This window comes from Schistocerca nitens, chromosome 8, assembly GCF_023898315.1.
Source record: "Schistocerca nitens isolate TAMUIC-IGC-003100 chromosome 8, iqSchNite1.1, whole genome shotgun sequence".
NCBI classification, from domain to species: Eukaryota; Metazoa; Arthropoda; class Insecta; order Orthoptera; family Acrididae; genus Schistocerca; species Schistocerca nitens.
Window position 1 is genome coordinate 398,234,925 of NC_064621.1, and position 23,836 is coordinate 398,258,760.

General features: G+C 43.7%; 1 protein-coding gene across 1 annotated transcript in view; it reads right to left on the bottom strand.

Annotated features, from left to right (window-relative positions):
- LOC126198960 (ufm1-specific protease 2) overlaps positions 1 to 23,836 on the bottom strand; it is a 73,476-nt gene that overhangs the window by 45,976 nt on the left and 3,664 nt on the right. Inside the window, exons 2-3 of the mRNA XM_049935608.1 lie at positions 11,297 to 11,539; positions 3,014 to 3,247 (exon numbers count right to left, since the gene is read on the bottom strand). Of these exons, the coding sequence (XP_049791565.1) occupies positions 3,014 to 3,247; positions 11,297 to 11,539 (477 nt within the window). The remainder of the gene's footprint in view (positions 1 to 3,013; positions 3,248 to 11,296; positions 11,540 to 23,836) is intronic.

Sequence of the window (23,836 nt, forward strand, 5' to 3'; positions counted from 1 at the left end):
CCGCAGAGCAATTCACACACTTCAAAGGAGATGAATGAATGACTTCTTCGTGGGTGGCCTTATCATATTTGCCACAAGTGGTTTCTCCCTTACATTCAAGAGTAATGTGCCCAAAGCACTGGTATTTAAAACAGCGCACTGGGTTGAAGACATGAGGCCACACATTTAAGCAAGGATAACCTGCCTTGACACACTGGCAGTTTCAAGCTATTGAAAGTGAGGATTAATGAGTCACATTTGAACAGATTGCTATTCACCCTTTTAATGACATACTGCACATCAACAATGCCTTCTTGGGCCCACTCAGCTTTGGGAATGACCATAAGATCCCTGCACGACACAGCATCTTTGCTGTAGCTCAAGGTGCTGTGTAGTTCAATTTCAGTGGCACATGCCTAGAGGCTTTTTGCGTTCTGCAGGTTTGTTGCTTGTTAAGAAATAGAGGTTTCAACCAATAGTACTCCATTGCACAAATGCTTGACACATTTTAATGTACCTGCTGTGTCCTGTAAACCATTTTGAATATAGAAACAGGAAACTTTCTCAAAGCTCCCCTCTCGTCATTTAACTACTAAAAACACGTTCTGATGCTCAGCATGCATTCTGTTACTAAAGACTGAACCACCCAGAATAAATCTTCAATGTGGAGGACTCGTCACACAAGGCATCTTGAGGGATGGGGTGTTGATACCTACCAACAGTATATCCATTCACAAGACAAGTGGGATACTGTGCAATGAATGTAAGTGGTGCACAAGGACAAAGGAAAAAGTTCTCAGCTAAATGCACTTAATTTACAATGAAATGCTCTTTTAAGTCAATTATAAAGAGCCATCTATACCTACAGGGGTTGTAGCCTCTTCATCATACTTAATGTGCTTTCTAACCATTAATTTCTTCACATGTGGGAATAGGTAGCACCACAGAATGTCAAATCTGATGAATTATCTCAGCACTGAAACATATTTGAGGGCAGCTGAATTATCCTAATTAAATATGATTTTTCTTTACATTTTGCAACCCAGATGTCTGCCTGTAAATTTTTTCAGTCTGTTAATCCAGGAAGCTTGCATAATATATACAGGTTTTTCTTACTGTTTGAAAAGCAGTCAATAAGACAACTGCCTTTTTCATTCTAGGAAACACTGATCATAGCCATTTTGGCAGAAGAAACTGATTTTGCTTATTCTGGTGTAGAGCCACTAGGCTCCAACCACAGCCTTGATTCCTTTATCATTTCAGGCATGAAATTGCAGGCCATTGTCTTATCCACATAATAAACTGCAACATGCAATCAACTGGACTCCTTATCAATGGTCAAAAAATTACTGAAACACTAAGTATCTCATTTTCTTTCAGGCACCATTTTAAAAGTGCAGTACTCATCTTGCAAAGCTCCTTTCAGATAATTTTTCCACTTATGAAGTACTGTGTTCTTTCTTCTAATATGTCTATTGCATCAGCTATTTTATATAAATATAATCTCGGATCATCCAATACTATACTGTGGACTCTCTCTTTTCACATTTGTTTGGTACAGGAATGTCCTTCATGTGAAATTACTTTAAAAAAAGAATGGGCACAACAGAAAATGAATGGACATTAGTTGGGACCATACACATATGTATCTACTTTATTTACTGCTATTTTGGACAGGCATTTTACTTGGCAGGCATCTGTTGGTTGGAGAATGGGCATAGTCCGAAACTAGTCACCAACTAAATAAACATCAATTTTAGTTCTACCTCTGGCTGCCTCCTTTTGCATCAAAATACAGCTGCTCATTTCCTAGCTTCTGAAAAATGAAGGAACAGACTCCTTACAAAATGTCAACAATTCTGGAAGGGTATGTCTTTACAATAAACTCTTCAAATAAAAAGAATTTTATGATGCCTTGGAATTTTATCTCATTCCCACAAACGTCAAGGCTACCTTTCAAAAAACAATATTAAAAAACCAAATAATCAACTCCGCCTGATCAGGCCTTGGAAAGTCTCAATGGTTCCGACAAACTCAGTGTCATCCTCAGCCAATAAGGATCATCGGATGTGGATATACAGAGGCTTGGGGTCAACACAACAGTCTCCTGGCATTTGTTAGTTGTTGTGACCTGGAGGGGCTGTTACTCAGTCAAGTAGCTCCTCAATTGACATCATGAGGCTGAGTGCATCCCGGTAGGTCAACAGCGCATGGCGGCCTAGATGGTCACCCATCCAAGTGACAACCATGTCTGACGACACTTAAAATGTGCTTTATTTAGACTGTGTATTTACACAAGCTCTATGGAGGGAAAAAATGAGGTTTTAGTCATCATTTGACTGTTGTTATTGCTGTTGTAGTGTCTTTAGTCCAAAGACTGGTATGATGCAGCAGCTTTCCATGTTAGTTTTTCCTGTGTAAGATTCTTCATCTTTGTATAACTACTGCAAACTTACTATATCTGAGCCTTGACCTCCCTCTACAATTACCCCTGCCCCACCCCTCCCGCCAGTACCAAACTAACATGTCCTTCATGCATCAAGATGTGCGCTATCAACCAATTCCTTCTTCTAATCAGGCTGTGCATTAAGTGTCTTTCGTCCTTAATACAATTCAGTAAAATCTCATTAGCTTTTGGATCTACCCACCTAATCTTCACCATTTCTAATTTTTGAGCAGTTAACAGCAAACATTACAGTTCTTAAACAGGCTTTTAATACCTTCGTTACATTATGATGATGACTGGAAAATGAGAAAAAGTAATAAATGTTGTGGAAACATTTGTGACAAGCCTCCATTTTGAATTTATTTTAGTACTGTGGTGCACTCCCTTAATGAGGCAATTCATGTGGTGTTGGGGGTAACACTCCATCCATGCAATAAATAGATGTAATGGGGCTACAAACTTGGTGCAACCTTTCTATCTGATACTGCTTCAGTAGCCCTGAATGTTTTATCTAGGAGTTTCTTGTGTTTCACGAATGCAAACTTTTTCTTATTTTGCAGACTTCAAATAACACAAATGTACACTTACCTTCTTCTGTAATGATCCTATAGCTTCCACAACACTTTCTGCTGACATTTCACAAGTAATTGGTAGTCTGCCCTTAACCCTTATATGTAAATATTCTTTCCAGACTTCACAATCATCCACAACTTGATATGTCTTGCTTACATATTTGTTATTAATGTTCATGTATGCCTTCAGCTCATTTGTTTCATCTCTTACACACACTATTAAAACATGGTGATCCAGCTGACTGGTGTTCTGAAAATAAATTTATCAACCATAATTAGACATTCTTTCTTCAGGAATAACTCTGACATATTCTGAAAACACATTTTAACGACTTTTTCAGTGTAGTACAGAACAAATAAATATTTACTTACATTAACTCTTATATATGCTTTAAGTAAAGAACAAACTGGACACCAACAGAAGTTTTGAAAAAAGTGGATTCTGATCCACAGAAAATTGTGACATAGTATCATCCAATTAAGATTATTAGATGGGATGTGACATTCTCATCGCCCTCTGTAAGGTATTCACTTACTTTTCCTTGTGTTTGTAGCACAGAATATCACTTTGGAACAGTAATGTGTTACCAAACTGAACATCTACCTAGCCGATAAATGATAATTGTGACACGTGAAAGCACATTTTTATTAGATAAATATTTTAGAATTCAAAATGTTTGGAGGTTTTTGTGATAGATGAAGATATTTGATTTATGAAGCGCTCAACTGCATGGTTATCAGTACCCGCACAAATTCCCAATATTTGCACAGTCCAGTCTCGCCACTTTCCTGAATGATGATGAGTCTCCGGTTGGAGAAAACCCCGACCCAGCCGCCAGGAATTGAGCCTGAGACCCTGTGATAGCAAGATAGCTACTAGACCACAAGCTGCAAACATTTTGCTGTGATTGTCTGTGCATTTGAACAGATACAGATACACACTGCATGTCTTCACAGTGGGACGGTGCAATTTTATTTTACCACAAGTTGCAGTACATATGGGGCATGGTGTCTGTTCTATGCTTCGACATCCTGGTTTGGAGTAGCGAGGTGCACAACTGAGTACAGGACATGCCGTGATAATGCTGGAGAGATCAGAGTGGACAATGGACATTTAGAGTGCTCTGTCAAAAACTGTTTACTCTGTTATTGTGTCTCAAGGTGTCAATTTAACATTTTACATTGAGATTGAGTGAGCCTTGTAATGTTTCTTCTGAAAAAAATATGAATATGAGGAGCTGCTGTATTTAAGAGCAAGGATGTATGTCACATTCATTGGAGAAGTGTTGTATTTATTTATAAAACTGCATATTATGCTAAGCTTTATACTTTAAGTTATAGATGGACAATATGGAGAAGAAGCCAGAGCTTTTTAGTATTTTCAGTCATGAAGAAATAAAATGGTGAGCTAAATAACATCCTGTAACTGCAGCTCATCAGCAAATTAGTCTTCTACATTGAATGAAACACTTCAGATGAAACAATAACATTCCTGTTTTTTTACTTTTTATTTATTTTGAAGTGATTGGTTAATGTTAAGTTGGTACCTTGAACAATTGCATTCGGTATTTAGAAAATGTTCTCTTGCCATGACCATAATTTTTCATTAGACCAATGATCCAATCGTGGAAAAAAATCCCTCAAAGCTGAACACCAATCTAAGTTATCCAGCAACAGCTGCTACTGACGGAAACTCACTGATGGAACATGGTGACCAAATTAATTGCAACTGTTAGTGTGTTCTTGGGATTGAATCCACAGCCATCTACATGATTTTCCAAGAGACTTTTCGTAACACAGAGACTTGCAGAGGGTAGGTAACATTTCATGTAATTCAAAAATAAAACCTTTAGTTTTTGTATTTCTGTAAATAGTTACTTGATAAGTTGTATTTCATATGATCAAAATCCTATTCAGCACTGTGACAAACAACAAAATATGACTGTACCACAGTGTCCCAGGGAACAAGCAGCAGTCATGTTTCTGGATCTCCTTGTATGACACTCATCTGACAAAAGTGGGAGGGTAAGGAACAGATTTAAAATATCGATCAAGACAAGGCGTTAAAACCAAGAAATGAAAAAGAATAAAGAGGAAAAAAAGGTGGAAAGTGTAGAGACCAGGCCAGGTCACCCAGCAAGGGCCGCCAAGCGACCGCTGGGGAAGGTGGGGTTGGGATCCAGAAAGGGGTGCCCCACCAACTGCCCAAGATGAACAGAAACTGCCTTCACGGGCAAAACATAACACCAGGTCAGCTGAGTTGGTGTCACCTGCTAGCACCAGAGGTAGCATGTTAGGAAGATTAAGATGTTGCCTCAAAGTAGCCAAATTATGGCAGTCTACGAGTACGAGGGCCACCATCGGGTGGACTCTGCATCGGCTACGAGTGGCATCCTCACACTGGAGAATGTGGCCATGGGTCAGTCAAGTGTGGCTAATGCAGAGTCGACAGAGGACAGTGGATTCCCTGTGAGAAGCATGTAGGGAAGAGTGCCACACAGTTGTTGTCTCCTTAACTGGCCTCAGTTTGTTTGGGTACATCAGAGCACACCATTCTGAGTTTCAGACTGACAGCAATTTATGGTGTATAAATGGCTGAAGGTACAGTTCTGGGACCCCCATTTCCAGAATTGATATCTTGGTGGCCAACTGGTCAGCTCATTCATTTCCCAAAATCCCAACACGACTGAGGTCCAAGCAAAAACGACTGGCGTGATGTAGATCAGAGACGAGATCCTGGATAGATGTAACCAATGGGTGAGGAGAGTAGCACTGGTCTATAGCCTGAAGGCTGCTAAGAGAGTCACCACAGATTAGAATACTCTTGTCCATGCAAGAATGAACATGGCTAATGGTTAATTTAACAGCCATCAATTCAGCAGTGAAGACACTGCAGCCACTTGGCAGAAAGTGGAGTTCACTGCACTGTGTATATGTGTATGCAACGCCTGTTTGTCCGTTGACTGTTGAGCCAACAGTGAATATCACTTCCGAACCCGTATACTTCTTAAGGACAGTCAAGAATAGGCAGCAAAAAATCATGGGGTCAACAGAATCTTTTGGACCAAAGGAGACTTCGAGGCAAATCTGAGGTCGGGGCATGCCACGGGGCAGATGCGATGTCTTCCTGACCAGAGGCAACAATGGAGGAAGTTGCAGTTCCGAACAGAGACACTGGATGCATGCAGTTACTGTAAACCCAGTTCTGGGTCGCTGCTGTGAGAGTTGGAGCTCCTTTCCAGGTAAAAGGACACAGTGGTTGGGATGTGTTCAGGGAAGCTACAAACCCATATAGCAGAATTCAGCAGCTTTTGTTGGCACCTGATAGGTATTGGGGGGACTCCAGTCTTCGACTAATAGGCTGTTCACAGCACTTGTTCAGAAGGCTCCTGTCGCAAGTTGCACCCAAAAATAATGAATGGGGTCCAGTATTCACAATGCTGAGGGTGATGCTGAACCTTACGTAAAACTCCCCTAGTCAGGACAGGACAGAATCAGAACGCAAAATGATAGAGCAATCTGCACCCCAGTTAGTGTTCCTGAGGCAGCAAATTGTACTGAGGTGTTGCCAGCACTTTTGCTATGTTGGTGAAGGTGGGAAAGCCACGTCAGCAGGGAATCTAAGACTAGTCCCACAAAGTGGTGTGTCTCAACTACAAGAAGTAATTGATCGTTTAGGTACAGCTCTGGGTGTGGGTGTGCACTACAACAGTGACAGTCTTGCCAGCTTAAAACTGGAAGGAGTGGGTGAGAGCTCATGACTGCGTCTTTCGTATGGTACCCTGTAGGCAATGCTCAGCAACAACCATACTACAGGAACTATAATAAAAGTAAAAACGATTAGCCTATAAGGAGGGCGATACTGAAGACCCCACAGCTGCCACTAGACCATCGATGACTACCAGAAACAGGGGGACACTCAATAAAGAGCCCTGTGGGATCTCATTCTCTTGGATATGGGGTGTACAGAGTGAAGCACCCATCTGAACCCAGAACGTACAGTGCGAGAGGAAGTTCTTGAGGAAAATCAGAAGTGGGCCCCGGAAACATCATTCATGTAATGTACTAATGATGTGATGATGCCATGTCATACCATAAGCCTCCGGTAGGTCAAAAAAGACAGTGATAAGATGCTGACGAGGTGCAAAGGCTGTCCAGATGGTGGACTCCAGATGACCCAAATTATCAGCAGTGGAGTGGCCCCTGCGAAAACCATTCTGAGTTTTAGCCAAAAAGGCCCTGAGACTCACTGAGCCAATACAGCCACTTGCTCACCATGCATTCGAGTAACTTATAGAGAACGTCAGCAAGGCTGACTGGGCGATAACTGTCCATCTCCAGAGGGTTCTTACCCGGTTTCAGTATCAGAACTATTGTGTTTTTTTGCCACTGAGCTGGGAACTCACCTTTGTTCCAGATCTGATTAAAGAGTGCAAGAATGTGACACTGACAATTCACTGAGAGATGCTTCAGCACTTGGTTGTGGATGTGGTCTGGCCCTGGGGCCATATCAGGTCAATGAGCTAGGACACTAGAGAGTTCCGATTCACTGAGTGGAGCATTATATGGCTCCAGGTGGCAGGTAGTGACAGATAAATGCATTCACTCCACCTGCTGTTTTATGAGCTGCAAGGCAGGGTGGCAGATGCGTTGTGTGTAATGCTCAGCAAAATGTTTGGCAATAATATCTGGATCAGTATAAACAGCAACATCTAAGGAAATACTTGGTACATCTGCACGGGACTGGAAGCTGTAGAGGTGTCTGATCCTTGCCCGTACCTGTTACAGAGATGTACGTGATTCAATGGTGGCAACATACCATTACCAGGATTCTTGCTTTCATCATTTTGTGAGGTAGCGAACATAGGCACAGAGCCGTTTAAAAGCAATGAGGCGATCTCTATGGTCCACTGGTGTACTGTCTTCCAATAGGGGGAACCCGAGCAAGAGTGGAAGGCTTCTTTGGTTGCCAAAAAAAGAATGGCTATCTCGTATGCTGAACAGCCACATCTATACTGTCTTGTGATGGGGAGAGAAGGACGACTGCAGAGGTGAACCTGTCCCAGTCAGCATTCTGGAGAACCCATCTGGATGGGTGTCCAGGGGAAAAGCACTGAGTGTGGGACAGGAAGATCGGGAAGTGGTCACTACCACACAGGTCATTGTGGACTCTACAGTGGATATATGATAGAAGATCAGGACTGAAAAAGGAGAGGTAAATGGCCGAATAAGATCTGTGTGCCACACTGAAGTGTGTGTGTGTGTGTGTGTGTGTGTGTGTGTGTGGTGGGGGGGGGGGGGGGGGGGCACACCAGAGTTCAAGAGTCAAAGATCGAGCTGTGCCAGTAAAATTTTGATGTCCTTACCACGATTAGAGCTCATTGTTCCACCCCACAAACAGTTATGGAGGTTGAAGTTGCCCAAGACTACAAAAGGTGGGGGTGGGGGTGTAACGCAGACAGTACATCCTGGGATACGACATCATCAGGAGGGAGATAAACATTAAAGATGGTACCATCCTGATGTGTCAGTGCCTGAACAGACACAGCCTCCAAGGGTGTATCAAAAGGCACAAGGTCACTGTAAACAGAGTCCGCCACGTATGTACAAACTCCACTCGATATCCCCTCATAGTTGGTATGATTCTTAAAATAATCTCAGTAGGCACGAAGGACGGGGGTCTAAGTTGCTGGAAACCATGTTTCCTGGATGGTAATCCAGAATGCAGGGTATATGCTGAAAAGCAGTCAGGTGGTGGAAAAATCCGTGACACTTCCACTGGAGGATCAACCTGCCTCAATGCTGTGGGGTCATGAAATGGCCAGGGGGGCAGATTATGACCCAGTGTCAGGTGTTAACATCAGGTGAGATGCCAGGGGATCCACTGATATAGGTTCTGTGGCACACTGCCTGAGGAGATCTGGTGTCTCAGGGGCCACCACAATCTCCATGTTGGGCACAGAAGGAGTACATGCAGAGTCCGGTGATGTACGGGCAACTGGAGTTTACTTCATGGCAGAGGACTTCTTTTTGTCCTCCTCCTCCTCAGAAGATGAGGACAGAGAAGGTTTTCCTGAATTGGCTTCAGGGCAGAGGAAGAATGAGAAGTCCGACAGCCTGCAGGCTGTGATTCCTTCAGCCACTGGATAGTGTCTGGCTATGGGCCAGCAGGAACCACGGAAGAAAGGGTGGCAAAGCACCCTTTCCTAGCTAAAGAAGATGGAGGAAGATGAAGTGCCTCCAGCTGAGGGATGGGGACTGGTGTTCCCAGCAGGTGGGGAGCCAATGCTCCCGAAGTGGGTGTTGTGGATGCACCAGAAGGGCTCCCAAGCACCTGGGGGACAGGTATCAGCCGGAAACTCTGAGGGCTCACCATAAGAGATTCTACAGAGGAAGGCACCATTGACAAAGAAGGTGACACAGTTGCAGCTGTAGCATAAAATTGTGTCATTTGTCTAGGATTAAAAGCACATACGTTTTTCTGACCTCTTGATATGTGAGCTTGTCCAGGGTCTTATACTACTGGATTTTCTTCTCACACTTAAAAACAGAGCAATTTGGTGAGCAGGGAGAATGGAGCTCGCCACAGTTTACACAGATGGGAGGTTAGGCACAAGGAACATTCACATGCAGCAGATGGACACAATCCCTACAGACAGGGGTAGCAGTGCAATGGGAAGGCATATGTCCAAACTTCATACACCTGAAGCATCTCATACAAGGAGTAGTATATGGTTTCACGTCACACCAGTAGACCCTCACCTTGACCTTCTCAGGCAACATACCACCCTTGAAAGCCAAGATGAAGGCCCCAGCAACAACTCTGTTTTCCCCTTGGTCCCCTATGGACATGACACATGAAGCACACACCCCATCACTCTATGGTGGCCCGCAGCTAATCATCAGATTGTGGAAGAAGATTACGATGAAAGATGATGCCCTGGACCACATTAAGATTCTTGTGGGGAGTGACAGTCGCAGGAATGTCACCAAACTTTTCACATGAGTGTAGCACCTGTGATTATGCAAGAGATGATGTTTTAATTAGGAGGGAGCTGCTCTTGTTCTTAGAGATGGCTGTAACTTCCTAGTGTTTGTCTTCAAGTTTTCCACAAAAAAATTAAGGTTTTGTGGCCAAACAGGTGTCCCCACTGGTTCTTGTACAGACCAAGTATTGGGGGGGAGGAGGAATTTACTCCTTGTCGTGTGGTCCTACATTCCTCCTACAGCACGGCAAGGAAAGGGAACGCATTGGGATCATAATTTGTTGCATCATATTGAGGCCTTTCCTTCCCAGCCACAGCAATGGCTACCTGGCCAGTAATCCACTGTCGGTGGTCCTTGTGCCCCAGTCACGATGGGCACATACTCCATGGCATACAGTACGCAGGCATCCACAGTGCGATCCCTGAGTGGTCAGGGGGCTACCATTACGCAAGTGCTTAATGATCCGCCACATCAGGATGCTAACGTGCTGGCATTTGAGTGTATGAAAACACGAAGGAAGGGTGTCAGAGTGGACAAGCACAGAGTGGGTGATCTTCCCTGCATGACACATACTTCTGTAAAATTTGGAAAAGATACCAGGTTAAATCCAATAATGGGGACAGTGTAAATGTTAATGGAAGGTGAAGATAGTGCCGAGAGTGAAACCAGAAATCAAGACCAAAATCATGAACCAAGTCCAGGCAGAGTCTGCACCAAAAGGACCATCTGACGCAGAGTCACAAGAGGTAAGAGATTGCTGAAGTGTAGATTTGCAGCACAGAAAGGGAAGTAGTGCTGCAAAGGCTGGGGCCCCATGCTAGCCAAGTGCATACTCACCAAAGGGCGGTAAGCCCCCTGGGGGTTCCGCAAGTAGTTGGACTGTAGAGTATAAACAGCAATGTAGATAAATACATACCAAACATTCTGTTATGGCTCAAAGTGCATTAAGCAGGAATTTCAATAGCACCAGAGTTCACAAAAAATCAATAACTGTACGCTTGTTTTTTTTAGAGATGCTGTTAAAATTTGTGTGAATGTCAATTGTACACCTGTGTTGCCATATCAAATGTCTGCTAATCATATTAAACAAATAACATTACAACCTACTCATCAATAAAATTATTACCATTTGAAAAAGTGTCAGTCTGCAAATGGCTACAGTAGCTCACTACACTTAGAAGATGCTGACCATTTGTGCCAGCAATATGACAAATAAGCTGATGAATACATATTAGACTAAAAAAGCTTTTTTTTACCAGTGGCAATAATTAATAATAATAATCAAAAGATGCTTATAGTAGGCAATACTAACCTCACTTTTGTGTTTCTGATTCTGTTCTTCACTGGTATTCACAGATCTCAGGACACCACACAAGGTAAGTCCTGCTGGAAGGTTCCTTTCACTGAATGAGGCCTTCTCGTGAAAGTCACCCTCTTGCAAGTTTTTATTAGGATTCAGTTTCTGTTCAATGGAGAATCCCAGCACCAAAACATAATCGTGTTCTTTAATTCCATACAGGCATCCAACATTTGGTACATCCAGTGCTACTGCCCTCTGTAACAAGATGGTAGAATTGGTGACTGCCACCATGGAAACTATAGGATGGGTGCAGTGAACATTCATTCTCTCACATTTCATGTCACATAAAAGACATATTTTAGGTTTTTGGAATGAATCAAACTATAAACCAACTGGCAGGCTACCTCTGTACAGTATGCTAATAACCAATTACAACTAACATTAAACTACTCATACTAATAATTGTGGGAATTATTTCTACATCTCTTCAAGCAGCAGCCTTCAAATTAATGGGGAAGGGGCATCTTTCCGCTATCATTAAATAATTTCCATGGCTCATCAAAGAAGAATGCCTTCCCTGCCAGGGAAATATTTTTAATATGTAAATTGAAGGGGGATCACTGCTATCAGCTGCAGTGTGACATTTTTGTGGAATCAGTGGCAACATGCGAAAATGTCAAAGATTGGGATTCGAACCCAGGGTCTCCTGCTTACTAGGTATGTGCGGTGATCTGGGACACAGCATTATCACAACTGCACTGATAATCTCAGTACGCCTCATGGCCGTTCCATGCTCCCATCGAATGTCACCAATCTGCAGTTCCTGGCCATTATACTCCTGTTCACCACTTAGAGATACCCACAGGAGGTCAGACATATTTCTGCATTCACATTGAGGAAAGTGGATCCATTGCCCAGGTAGGCTTATCAATTACTTGAATGTGCAGTGTCTGTTCCTTCAAAAGAAGACACTATGCAGATAAATGTCCCGCTGCAGCTTATATGGGAAAATCTACTGTTGATGAGAGCAAGCTCCAATGTCATTTGGCTGGGAAACTAGCCCTACATGTAAGTGTAAATAGTGAAGCCAATGGTTACAGCACATGATGTTCATATGCAAAAAAATGTTGCGACTAGCCTACTGTCTGTAGGGGAAATTGTCAAGAAGGGAAATACAGTCACTTTTGACATGCAAGGAGCAAGAGTAATCAATGAAGATGGTGAAGTTATGTCTACAGCAAGTAATGAAAGGGATATTTTTAAGTTGGATGCCTCTGACAGTAAACATAGCTATGTTAGTCATTCAGTATACTCAGCGGAATGTTTTTTTATGGCAACGCAGACTCCGACAGCTAAATAGAAAGGGTGTGTCTTCAATAAGGGATATGGTAAAGGGAATACAGAATTATAGTGTATCCAAGGACCCTTGTGAGACATGCATAAAAGGAAAACAAGTACAGCTACCTTTTAAGACTAGTACAGTAAGTCTGCAGAGGTCTTACAGTTAATCCATAAAGATGTATGTGGTCTGACGGAGTGCAAATCCATAAGTGGGACTTACTATTTTCTTACGTTTATTGATGATTATTCACGATATACTCATGTTTATTTTCTTAGTTCCAAAGACCAAGTGAGTGACACTTTTGAGGAATATCATAATGTGGTTGAAAGGTGGATGGGAAAGAAGATAAAGGTCATCAGGTCTGATAATGGGAGAGAATATGTTAGCCAGAAATTGAAGACACTTCTGGCAAAAATGGGAATCAGTCATCAAACTACCATAAGGTACAGCCCATCTCAAAATGGGGTTGCTGAGAGGGCTAATAGGACCACTGTCGAAAAAGGAAGGAGCATGATAACTGATCCTGAATTATAAAAAGATTTTTGGGTAGAGGCGGTATCAACAGTCATATATTTGAACAATAAATCACCTACAAAAGCGTTAAGGAACAGAACCCCCTATGAGATATGGGCAGGAAGGAAACCTGACCTAAGCAATATTAGGGTTTTTGGGTGTGATGCAATGGCGCACATTCCAAAATAGCTGAGAGGAAAATGTGACCCAAAAGCTAAAAAGTATATTTTTGTAGGCTATTGTGGGAATTCAACAGTCTACCGATTAATGAATCCATTGTATAAAAGGATAGTTACAAGCAGAGATGTAGTATTCTTTGAAAATAGAAAGGACTCTGAAGAGGACAAGACTACTAACTTAGCTGCACCTAGTTCTGAGAGTGAAACCGTATGTGGAGAAAGAGAAAGTGAAGAACAGGAAGAGAACAGTCAAAGGCAAATGGAGGCTATTTATTATGACAATGAGTTTGAGGATGAACAAAATGAAGATAGCAATGTAAGGGGTTCTTCTCGCGTACCAAAACCGTGAGAAGTATGCAGTCCAGTCTTTTAATGATGAGCCAGCAATAGCAGACGAAGCAATGAGTGGCCACCGAACTCTCAAGAGTGGAAGGAAGCGATGGAAAGGGAATTGGAATCTTTATCTCAGAATGAAACCTTTGAATGTGTAAATATGCTGGCAGATAAGAAACCATTACAGGTAAGATGGGTATTCACTTTGAAGAGCCCCGAAAATTCATCACCAAGATATAAAGCATGACTTGCAATAAAAGGATATTCACAAAAACAAGGCGTAGTTTACAAAGAAACTTTTTCACCCGTAGTCAAGTATGCCTCATTGAGATATCTTTTAGCCTTGGCAGCAAAACAAAATTCAACAATTCATCATGTGGATGTAAAAACTGCATAATTAAATGGGATATTGGAGGAGATAAATGTCATTCCACTAAGAGAAGTCATGAAAACCAGATTGGAAAGAAAAAAGATTTGGCGTTTGCGAAAAAGAATTTATGGACTTAAACAGAGTGGACATTGCTGTAATCAATGCCTACATGAAACTCTAATAAATATGAATATGTAGCAATCTAAGGCAGATCCCAATATATACTACAAAAGGGGAGGAGAAGGGATAATAATAATGGCAATATGGGTGGACGACTTCTTTATCCTGACTGAAAACAAAAGCCAAATGAAAATTTTTAAGAAACAGCTGCAAACCAAGTTTAAGGCGCATGATTTGGGAGAAGTTATATGTTATTTAGATACACAGATCACTAAGGATGAAGAGAGACAAGAATTGAGCATAAATCATTCATCATATACAGAAAAAATCTTAAGGAAATTTGGCATGAATGATTGTAAACCCATAACTACTCCAATGGAAGAAGGAGTGAGGGTAAATATCAATGAGATAGATGTGGAATGTCATAAGAATGTTACATATTTATAAGCAGTAGGGAGTCTGTTATATTTGTCTCATAGGTCACGACCTGACATAGCTTTTGCCACCAAGGCAGTGAGCAGATACTGCAGAAACCCAAAGGTTGTGGAAAGGATATTCCGATATCTAAGAGGAACTTCAAACCACAAATTAAGATACCGTAGAGAAGGTAATGCTAAACTAGAACGCTACAGCAATGCAGACTGGGGGCTGAATTACTCCATTACTGGCTGCTGCTTTAAATTAATGGGGGGGTCTCATTCATGGTCCTGTCAAAAGCAAAAAACTGTTGCATTGAGTACTGTAGAGGCCGAATATATGGCGCTATATTACACCACACAGGAAGCATTGTAGCTAAGACCATTAATATGTGAAGTAGAACCCAATTTAATCAAGGACCTATAATGATCTGTGACAATAAAGGAGCCATTAACCTAGCTAAAAATGTCACTAGTGCTAGGACAAAACATACTGATATAAGCCACCATTTTATTCAGGTCCACATAGAGTGACAGAACATCGCCATGGTTGGTTGGTTGATTTAAAGGCGGGAGAAGGGACCAAACTATGAGGTCATCGGTCCCTTGTTCCTAATAAAACAATGCCACAAATTTGAGAATAAAACGGATGAAACATATAACACAAAACGGAAAGAAAGGAAAAGCCACAAGAACGCAGGGAAGGCAACGAGGGACAAGAAAACAACTGAGAAACGCTAGAAACAGAAGAGAGTAAAACATGAGAGTAGATTACAGTGGCTGGCCAAGCACGAGAATAAAAAGGAAAAGCAAGCCACTCTGCAACACATTAAGGGGGGTAGGACGTCAAACGGGCCGACTTGGAGCAGGAGAGGCACCACAGGATATTTTAATTTCCACTGTCTATACTTTTATAAATAAATTCATACAACTTTGTCAGCATGACCAGGAAGGATTCACGATTCACTCTCATAGCAGTGGAAGTTCGAAAACATAACGAAATGTTTTTTTTTTTTTTTTTTTTTACATGTGAAATTTCATCTTTTTTTCACTTACTAATGGCAGTATTTGTTGCTGTAGGTACACTTTTCTTCAGAAGTAAGAGAGATTCTTCAATGAATTTTGCATGGCATACAAACCATACTTAAAGGTGTATGAAACTCTAGAATTTTCCAAATCTATTAAAAACTGTGGTAAAAATTGAGGTAATTAACTATAAAATTTGTGTTTTTTTGTAAACATGAAGTTCAAAATATAACAGTTCATTCGTTTTTTCATAAATTAAATAAATTCTAGAGTTTCGTACACCTGTAAGTATGGTATGTATGCTGCACAAAATTCATCAAGGAATCTCTAACATGTGAAGAAAAGTGTACCTATAGCAACAAATGCTGCCTTTAGTAAGTGAAAAAAATGATGAAATTTGACATGTAAAAAAAATTACTTCCTTATTTTTTCGAGCTTCCACTGCAATGAGTGTGAATCCTGAATCCTTCCTAGTGATGCTGACAAAGTTTTATGAATTTATTTGTAAAAGTATAGACACTGGAAATTAAAATGTCCTGTGATGCCTCTACTGCTCCAAGTCGGCCCGTTTGACGTCCTACCCCCTTAAAACCTCCACCCTAAAAGCACTAGGGTGGAGGACACAGAGGGACAAAGGACATGCGCTAAAACCTACATAGAAGTATAAAACAAACTCTCACGGATAAAACGTAAACTTAAAGCTGCTGTGGAGGCATTGTCGCCCAACGCTGAAGGCAGGGTGCCACAGAGCAGCTAAAAGTGCGCAGTCCAGCAAGAGGTGGACAACTGTCATTTGGGAGCCACAGCTACACTGAGGTGGGTCCTCGTGACGGAGTAGGTAACCGTGCGTTAGCAACGTATAGCCAATGCAGAGTCGGCAGAGGACAACTGATGCCCTGCGAGAGGCCTGCACGGAAGACTTCCACACATTCATAGTCTCCTTAATGACACGCAGTTTGTTGCGCGTGTTGTTATGCCATTCCGTCTCCCACAGCCGCAAAACCCTGCGGTGTAAGACAGAACGCAGGTCAGCTTCGGAGATGTCTATCTCCAGCAGCGGTTTCTGCGTCGCCTGTTTGGCCAACCTGTCGGCAAGTTCGTTGCCGGGGATTCCAACGTGTCCTGGGGTCCACACAAACACCATGGAACAGCGGGACTGTTCCAGGGCATAGATGGACTCCTGAATGGACACTACCAGAGGGTGGCGAGGGTAGCACTGGTTGATAGCTTGTAGGATGCTCAATGAGTCAGTACACAGGAGAAATAAGTCACCAGGGAATGAGCGGACGTACTCAAGAGCACGAGATATGGCCAACAGCTCTGCAGTGAAAACTCTGCAGCCAACTGGCAATGAATGTTGCTCAATATGTCCTCCATGAACATATGCGAAACCTACGTGACCGTCAGCCATTGAGCCTTCGGTGTAAACCACTCCAGAGCCCCAGAACACGTCAAGAATCGAGAGGAAGTGACAGCGGAGAGTGGCAGGGTTAACAGAGTCTTTAGGGCCCTGCAAGAGGTCCAGACGAAGCTGCGGCCGAGACGTACATCATGGAGGCGTACGTGAACGGAGCACAAGTAGAGGTGGTAAAGGGAAGGACTCCAGTTTGGAGAGAAGAGAACACACGCAAGCTGCAATTGTTAGCCCCGATCTGGGCTGCAGATGCGGGAGATGGACTGCCGCAGGTGAGGAAAAGGAGATGGTAATTCAGATGCTCAGGGGAACTATGAATGCGTGCTGCGTAACTGGTGAGCAGTTGCGCACGTCTGATCTGCAATGGAAGGACACCAGCCTCCACCAGTACGCTGGTCACTGGACTCGTCCTGAAAGCTCCTGTCACTAATCGAACCCCACAGTGGTGCACAGGGTCAAGTAAATGCAATGCTGAAGGCGGTGCGAACCATAAACCACACTTCCATAATCAATTCGGGATTGGACAAGGGCTCTGCAGAGCTGCAGCAGCATACAGTGATCTGCACCTCACTTGGTGTTGCTCAGGCAACGGAGGGCATTGAGGTGCTGCCAGCACTTCTGCTTAAGCTGACGAAGATGAGGGAGCCAAGTCAATCAAGCGTCGAAAACCAGTCCTAGGAATTGGTAAGTCTCCACTACAGTGAGTGGATTATCATTAAGGTAAAGTGTGGGTTCCAGATGAAAGGTACGACGCCGACAGAAGTGCATGACACACGACTGCGGCTGAAAACTGGAAACCGTGGGCTAGAGCCCACGACTGCGCCTTGCGGATGGCTCCCTGGAGGCACCGCTCAGCAACAACAGTACTGGAGCAGCAGCATGAAATGCAGAAGTCGTCTGCACACAGAAAAGATGAGACAGAGGGCCCGCCAGCTGCTGCTAGACCATTAATGGCCACTAAAAAGAGAGACACACTCAATACAGAGCCCTGTGACTCCATTCTCCTGGATATGGATGGAACTATGGAAGTCATCAACTTGGACACAGAAAGTACAGAGCAACAGGAAGTTTTGGATAAAAATCGGGAGTGCTCGCCGGAGACCCCACTCATACAATGTGGCAAGGATATGATGTCACCAAGTCATGTCGTAAGCTTTACGTAAATAAAAAAGACGGCAATCAGGTGTTGCCGTCCGGAAAAGGCTGTTCGGATGGCAGACTTGATGGACACAAGATTATCAGTGGTAGAGCGACCCTGGCGGAAGCCGTCCTGACATGGAGCCAGGAAGCCACATGACTCCAGAACCCAACCCAACCCAACCGTCGACATACCATACGTTCCAGCAGCTTACAAAGAATGTTGGTGAGGCTGATGGCTATCCACATCAAGCGGGTTTTTACCGGGTTTGACACTGGAATGATGGTGCTCTCCCGCCACTGTGATGGAAAGACGCCATAGCTCCAGATCCGGTCGAAGAAGACGAGAAGATGTTGTTTGTAGTCAGATGAGAGATGTTTAATCATCTGGCTGTGGATGCCATCAGGCCCAGGAGCTGTGTCGGGGCAATGTGCAAAGGCACTGAGGAGCTCCCACTCTGTAAATGGGGAGTTATAGGATTCACTGCAGCGTGTAGTGAATGAGAGGATGTTCCCTTCCAGCCGCCGTTTGAGTGTGCGAAAGGCTGGAGGTAATTTTTCGATGCAGAGGCTCGAGCAAAGTGCTTGGCAATCATGTTTGCGTCGGGTACATAACTCGCCATTTATGGTAACAACAGGGACAGCTTTTGGGGCCTGGTATCCAAAAAGACGTTTAAACTTTGATCAGACTTGGGAAGGTGACGTGTGGCACCCAATGGTGGAGACGTATGTCTCCCAACACTCCTTCTGCTGTTGTTTAATAATGTAGCGGACACGAGCAAGGAGCCGTCTAAAGGCTATAAGGTGCTCCAGGGAAGGAAGCTGCTTATCCTGCTGTAGAGCTCGCTGACGATCCTGAATTGCTTCAGCGACTTCTGGCGACCACCAAGGGACTACCTTACACCTCGGGCACCCTAAAGAGTGAGGCATCGCGTTTTCTGCCGCAGAAACAATTGTGCTAGTCACCTATTCAACCATCACATCGATGTTACCATGTGGGGGAGATTCAGTGATAACAGCAAAGGTGCAAGTTCCCCAGTCCGCCTTGTTCAAAGCCCATCTGGGCAGGGGTCCGTGCACCTGACAGGAAGATAGGGAAGTGATCACTACCACACAGGTCGTCATGTGCTCTCCAGTGGATAGATGGCAGAAGTCCTGGGCTGCAAATTGATAAATCAATGGCCGACTAACTACCATGAGCCACACTGAAATGTGTGGCGGCCCCAGCATTTAAGAGGCAGAGGTCGAGTTGCGACAGTAATGGTACCACCTCACAAGGGGTTATGGGCATAAAAAATTCCCAGAAGTAGGAAAGGTTTAGGGAGTCGGTCAATCATTGCAGCTAATACATTCAGGGGTACTGCACCATCTGGAGGAAGATATACATTGCAGACAGTTATTTTCTGTGTCGTCGTTCTGACAGCTACAGCTTCAAGAGGGGTTTGAAGGGGCACATGTTCACCACAGACTGAGTTTAGGACATAAACACAAACTCCACCTGACAATTATAGTCGCTACGGTTCCTGTAATATCCCTTATAGCCACGGAGGGCAGGGGTCCACATTGCTGGGAACCAGGTTTCCTGGAGGGCAATGCAGATAGCAGGTGTAAAGCTTAACAGTTGCCGTAGCTCAGCCAGGCGGTGGAAAAAACCGCCACAACTCCACTGGAGTATGACTTCATGAGACTGGGAAGGCATGGAACATTCAATGAGGCAGTTTATGCCTCAGAGTCACTTACTGCCACCTATTTATTGCCTGAGCAGCCTATATCAATTTGTGTCTGAGGGTCTGGCGAGATCTAGGTCCTCAGCGGACACCAAAATCTTCATCCCATCCTCAGCCATAGAGCTTGTAGGTAGCGGTGGTGTGGGTGCCACCGCAGTTTTCTTAGTCTTAGGGGTTTTCTTTTTGGATTTCTTTCGCTGCTCCTTGGGTTTACCTGGCTAGGAGGACTTCACTGGCTCAGTCTCCGGGACTGAGGATGAGCGTGAAGCCCTACGACCAGCTGCTTTTGGGCTCTTCAGCCACTAGTGGGTGTCGTCTTTCGCACTAGAAGAAACCTGGGAAGCGAGTGACCCAAGGTATCCCTTCCTAGCGAGAGAAGCTGAAGAAGACTTACGCTTCTCCAGCTTAGGAGTGAGGATGGATGTCCCCGATGGTTGGGGGGGGGGGGGGGGGTTGCTCCTGAAGTAGGTGGTGCAGGAGCAACAGGGAGGGAAATGCCCCCCACCATCAAGGAGGCAGGTATAGTCTTCCGGCTCTGAGAAGTAACCTCGGTTGGTGGAGCTGACTGTGCCACAACTGTTGTAGCGGTGGCGTAAGACGATGTCATATGCACAGGATGCAAGTGTTCACATTTTCTCTTAGCCTCAATGTAGGTCAGTCTGTCCAGGGTCATGTACTCCACAATTTTCCTTTCTTTCTGGAGAATCCTGCAGTCGGGCGAGCAAGACGAATGGTGCTCTCCGCAGTTGACACAGATGGGAGGCGGGCACATGGAGTATTGGGATGTGATGGGCGTCCACAATCTCGGCATGTGATGCTGGAAGTACAGCAGGAAGACATATGGCCGAACTACCAGCACTTAAAGCACTGCATCACAGGAGGGATATATGGCTTTACATCACACTGGTAGACCACCACCTTTACCTCCTCAGGCAATGTATCACCCTCAAAGGTCAAGATGAGGGCACCGGTGGCAACCTGATTATCCTTCGGATCCCGGTGGACATGCCAGACAAAATGTACACCTCGCCGCTTTAAATTGGCATGCAACTCATCGTCCGACTGCAGAAGGAGATCTCTGTGAAATATGATACCCTGGATCATATTAAAGCTCTTATGGGGCATGATGGTTATAGAAATATCCCCCAGCTTGTCACAAGCGAGTAACTCCCATGACTGGGTGGAGGATGCTGTTTTGATCAAAACTGACCCAGATCTCATGTTGGACAAGCCCTCCACCTCCCCGAACTTGTCCTCTAAATGCCCAACAAAAAACTGAGACTTCGTCGTCATGAAAGATTCCCCATCAACTCTCGAACATACAAGGTACTGGGGCAAATAAGATCCGCTGCCATCCTTAGCTTGATGTTCCCCTCATGGTGTAGCCAGGGAGGGGAACGATTTGGGGTCGTACTTCTGTGCGTTGAATTGAGCTCATGATCGCTTAGAGACTGCTGGTGTTTCACCACCAGTAAGAGATGATGGACTATGCTTCATCACAAGTCATCCGCCCTGCTGCCACCCACTCCGACCCACACCTGGCAGGATGGCCATTGCCGGGAGTCCCGAAGCTCCAGGGGGATGGGCATCTACCCCTTGCCATACGTGGGGAGTTAACGGTGCAGGAATCAGCAGAGTGATCCCTGTGTGGTCACAGGTTACAACCAACAGGATACATGGCGGCCCTACCACAACGGACTGGCTACTATGCTGGATATCAAGTGCAAAGAAGTCCATGGTCATCATTGACGCAGAAATAAACACGGCACAGTGCATGGTGGAAAACGCATCCAGGAACCAGGAAGGTGTCCTCGCCCAAGAGATGGAGAATGGGCAGGACTGCAATGCGACGACGATAAAGTGAGCTAAAGATCTCAATGCACAATGGACACGATGCACCTTGTAAGGTGCCCTTCCCCAATTGGCTTGCTCTTCGGGAAAATTTTGAAGAATGGAGGTCGAACCCTACAGGGGATCATCACATAAAGGTCGAAACGCGTGAAACTCCTTTTAGTTACCTCGTACGACAGGCAGGAATACCTTGGGCCTGTTCTAACCGCCGGACCTGCAGGGGGCAAGTGAACATCGCCACTGACTACCTGCGCACAGAAGACATGTTGGCTGACCTTCTGATAAAACCCTTGGACAAAGAGAAGTTTGAAAAGATTGTGGGGCTATCTGGTTTATCTTGTGAAGGCAAACCACTAAATACAAGTTCAAAGGGGGAGGGGGGTGTTGGAATTGTGTGAACAATATATTTCGTGGGAGACAGCGGCAAAATGCATAATGTGGAATATAATAAACCTCTCTGGTGCTATTGTACGCTCTGAGTTTGTGTGTGTGTAATATAATGTTCCTTGATTGTTGTGTTCATTGTATTTTACCTGGAACTGCAAATATGGTTACTGGCACTAAATGTCTTTTACTCACTATTACTTATTCAACTGTGTCAACTCTAATAATCGTGACTTGGTTGTTTTCAACTCTTTCAGCTGCTTTTGAATGCCGAAGATGCCCACTTCTATGTCCTCCTTGTGGTGGTCAAACAGAGGTATGATCCTACATCTACATGAGTGACTTTTTTAATGTGACATTCAGCTTTACTTTTCTATCCTCTACTGCCACACCAGACTAGGCTATAAGTGGTTAAATAGAAGCTTTCAACCCAGTTAGTGATCACAATTTACTAGGATTCTTGGCACAATCTTTTGCTACTGTATGATGGTGAAAGTAATATGCTTCAAGCATCAATTTTTGTATAGATGTATGAATTTGTACTTATTTTTGCCTGTTGATGAAACTGAAGTTTTTTTAAATTTTTATATATTTATTTTTAAACAAAGAGTGCAGCAGGATCTGACTTCTCTCTGCATTTTCTACCTTTTGTTATTAAACATGGCAGGTCTTTTCCAGCTGCAAACCCAGAATCTTTGCCTTTTGAAGACAAATGTTGTACTGACAAGATATCTATGCATGACTCACAATGTCAGCACATATTCAGTTTAAACTTTGCCCATAACTACTCTATGTCCATCATCTTGGAAGCAAATGAAGTCCACTGATTGTCTAAGCAGGATGCTAACAACTGCTTATCTCCTCTTTCCAGTAGAAAACTCTGCTAGCCGTTTGATGTATTAATTAACTTTAGTACCCATTGTTATGATGACATTGTGATCATTAACTACATACGGGTTGTAAAGAGAGCTTTCAGGGACAACATTCAGGATTACTTTGCAGGAATATCTGTCCATACCGAATACAACAAGTTCATAGACATCCCAGTCTATAATCAGTGGGTTAGTCTTCTCTGCCTAATATCGCATGATCAGAACTGAACATAGACTTTCTTTAAATATATCTACAGCTGCTATAGTGGAATTGGGTGGCCCATAAAAACATTCAATACTTAATTTGAATTCACCTAGCTCAGTTACTCGTGTGTAGATAACTTCTCAGCCAGATTCAATTTCAACCTTGAAAAACATAATATTTTTGTTGATCACAATGAACAACGCTCCCCCTTCAATGGTATCTAACCTGTCTTTCTAACATATATTCCAGGCCTCCCAGAATATTTCTGAGCTTTCTAATTCAGGTTTCATCTAGCACTCAATTCCAAGAAAAATTTGAGTGAAACAGCTTTCTGAGAGGGTGGTAAATTCAGGTGCTCTGGCAATTTACTGTTAAAATATTGACATGAGCTCTGCAAAGAAATGCAACAAGTCGCCAGATGGGAGAGCCGCCTGGGGAAGAATAACCCAAGTTAACGGTAGGTATACGAAACGCGACAGGCGGACTGTGGACAAAACAATAGACCAAGACATGGACAAACAAATTAGATGACATCAAGGCGCTAAGCAAATTCTTTGCCACAACAATGATGACAAGACCCAGAACAGCGGTGAGAATAATCCAAGAGGCTATCAAAGAAAATAACTAGGTGACAAGCAAGGTAGATGTGAAGCAGCATTAGTA